The sequence below is a fragment of the Lentinus tigrinus genome (assembly GCF_003813185.1).
Source record: "Lentinus tigrinus ALCF2SS1-7 unplaced genomic scaffold L226scaffold_34, whole genome shotgun sequence".
In the NCBI taxonomy this organism is placed as follows: Eukaryota; Fungi; Basidiomycota; class Agaricomycetes; order Polyporales; family Polyporaceae; genus Lentinus; species Lentinus tigrinus.
In genome coordinates, this window is record NW_027137943.1 from 321,685 (window position 1) to 323,052 (window position 1,368).

Sequence of the window (1,368 nt, forward strand, 5' to 3'; positions counted from 1 at the left end):
AGTGCGCGACAGAATCTGTCTGCGTCTTGGGGGGAGGAGAGGTTGACGTCCTCCATGGCCACACGCATGGACAGCGCGAGGAAGGACTTGTTGACTGCGGAAAGCGTCTTCAAGAGTGCGCTGCGCTCCTCTCCAGATTGCGGCTCGTACCAGACGTGTTCGATTATTCGCGAGACTAGCTCGGTGGGCAGCCACGGGTACGTCGTGGTGTCCGAGCAGAGAGGAGTGTAAGATGGAGTCTCCATGGGGTGTATCTGTGTGTTGTGATAGCTTGAAGTGCGCCCAACGCACGCCTTATATCTCTTTTCGCCCTGGCGGGAGTGCGGCAGATGTCATTCGGGTATGCATTTCGGAGCGGATGCTCACCTCCTGAGTTTGTCTGAGAAGCTGGCATCCTGTCCGCGCTGCGTCAGTCGGCATCGCAATCGCAGCCGTGATGGCGGTATTGCCCCATGACGTGTTGGTCCAGAGTAGAATCCAGGGCTTTGTGTGGCAGTCCGTTGTTGAATCTGCCTCTTTTCCGCAAATTGGGGGTGTGTCCATGAAGCCTAGGCCTCTTGCGACCGAGGCTTTCGGCCTCGGCGTTGTCGCATTCGTCCGCCGCATGGGGATTGCTTTACTTGCCAGCAGCGCGCGACTCGTCATCGCATCCTGACGCAACCATGTCAAAGTTCTGAATGAGCCCGAATGGAGACTTACGGAGACTCTTCACTGGGTCATATCCGATATACCTCTGATGGTCCCGATCACAATTCGGGTCGATGACGTGCCCTCGTCGGTGGCCACGAAGCCAATCAGTCTTGTGCGTAGGAACGTCTCATGCAGCGTCCACGGCGCGTCGTGTTCGGGAACTCGAGGAGGCGCGGATTGAATATTGACCTCCCGCTCGTTAGGGTAGACATCCGGCCCAACACCACCCAAGTGAAAATGCCATCATGAGCATTCTGTGTGCATAGACTTTGTGGACAACTTACGTGACCGTCTTCGCTGAGCGCACGGATCATCGAGGCTTCGTCGATGACTTTTCGTCGTGCAGTGTTGACGATGGCCGCGCCCTTCTTGAGCTTCCGGACAATCTTCTCATCGATCATACCTTGCGTGTCTTGACGGAGCGAGACATGGAGATATACAGCAACAACACGTCCAAGCCCCCCCCCCCCAGCATGCGCTCCAGGTGCAGCAAAACGTTCGCACCCTTCTCGCACAGGACGCGTCGTCGGGGTCCTAGCCTGTCTCAAAGTCGATCACGAGCCGCTGGTACTTGGGGTTCTCCTCGTACTGCTTCAGCGTGTCTTGCAGCGACTTGTATCCGATGAGGAATGAGAACCCGCGGTCGGCGGGCGTGTGCAGGAGCTGCAGGAGCAGACG

At 57.3% G+C, this 1,368-nt stretch overlaps 1 protein-coding gene across 1 annotated transcript; it reads left to right on the forward strand.

Moving 5' to 3' along the window:
- Positions 1–245: 245 nt before the first annotated feature.
- Positions 246–1,031, forward strand: L226DRAFT_538678 (uncharacterized protein). Its single transcript, XM_067681544.1, has 2 exons — positions 246–311; positions 367–1,031. Exon 2 carries the CDS (start codon positions 437–439, stop codon positions 653–655), a length of 219 nt encoding a protein of 72 aa, XP_067531432.1. The 5' UTR covers positions 246–311; positions 367–436; the 3' UTR covers positions 656–1,031.
- The last annotated feature ends 337 nt before the right edge of the window (positions 1,032–1,368 follow it).

Bases quoted from the DNA above. Each gene is read 5' to 3' on its own strand.
- L226DRAFT_538678 (XM_067681544.1), top strand. From the start codon at position 437: ATGGCGGTATTGCCCCATGACGTGTTGGTCCAGAGTAGAATCCAGGGC.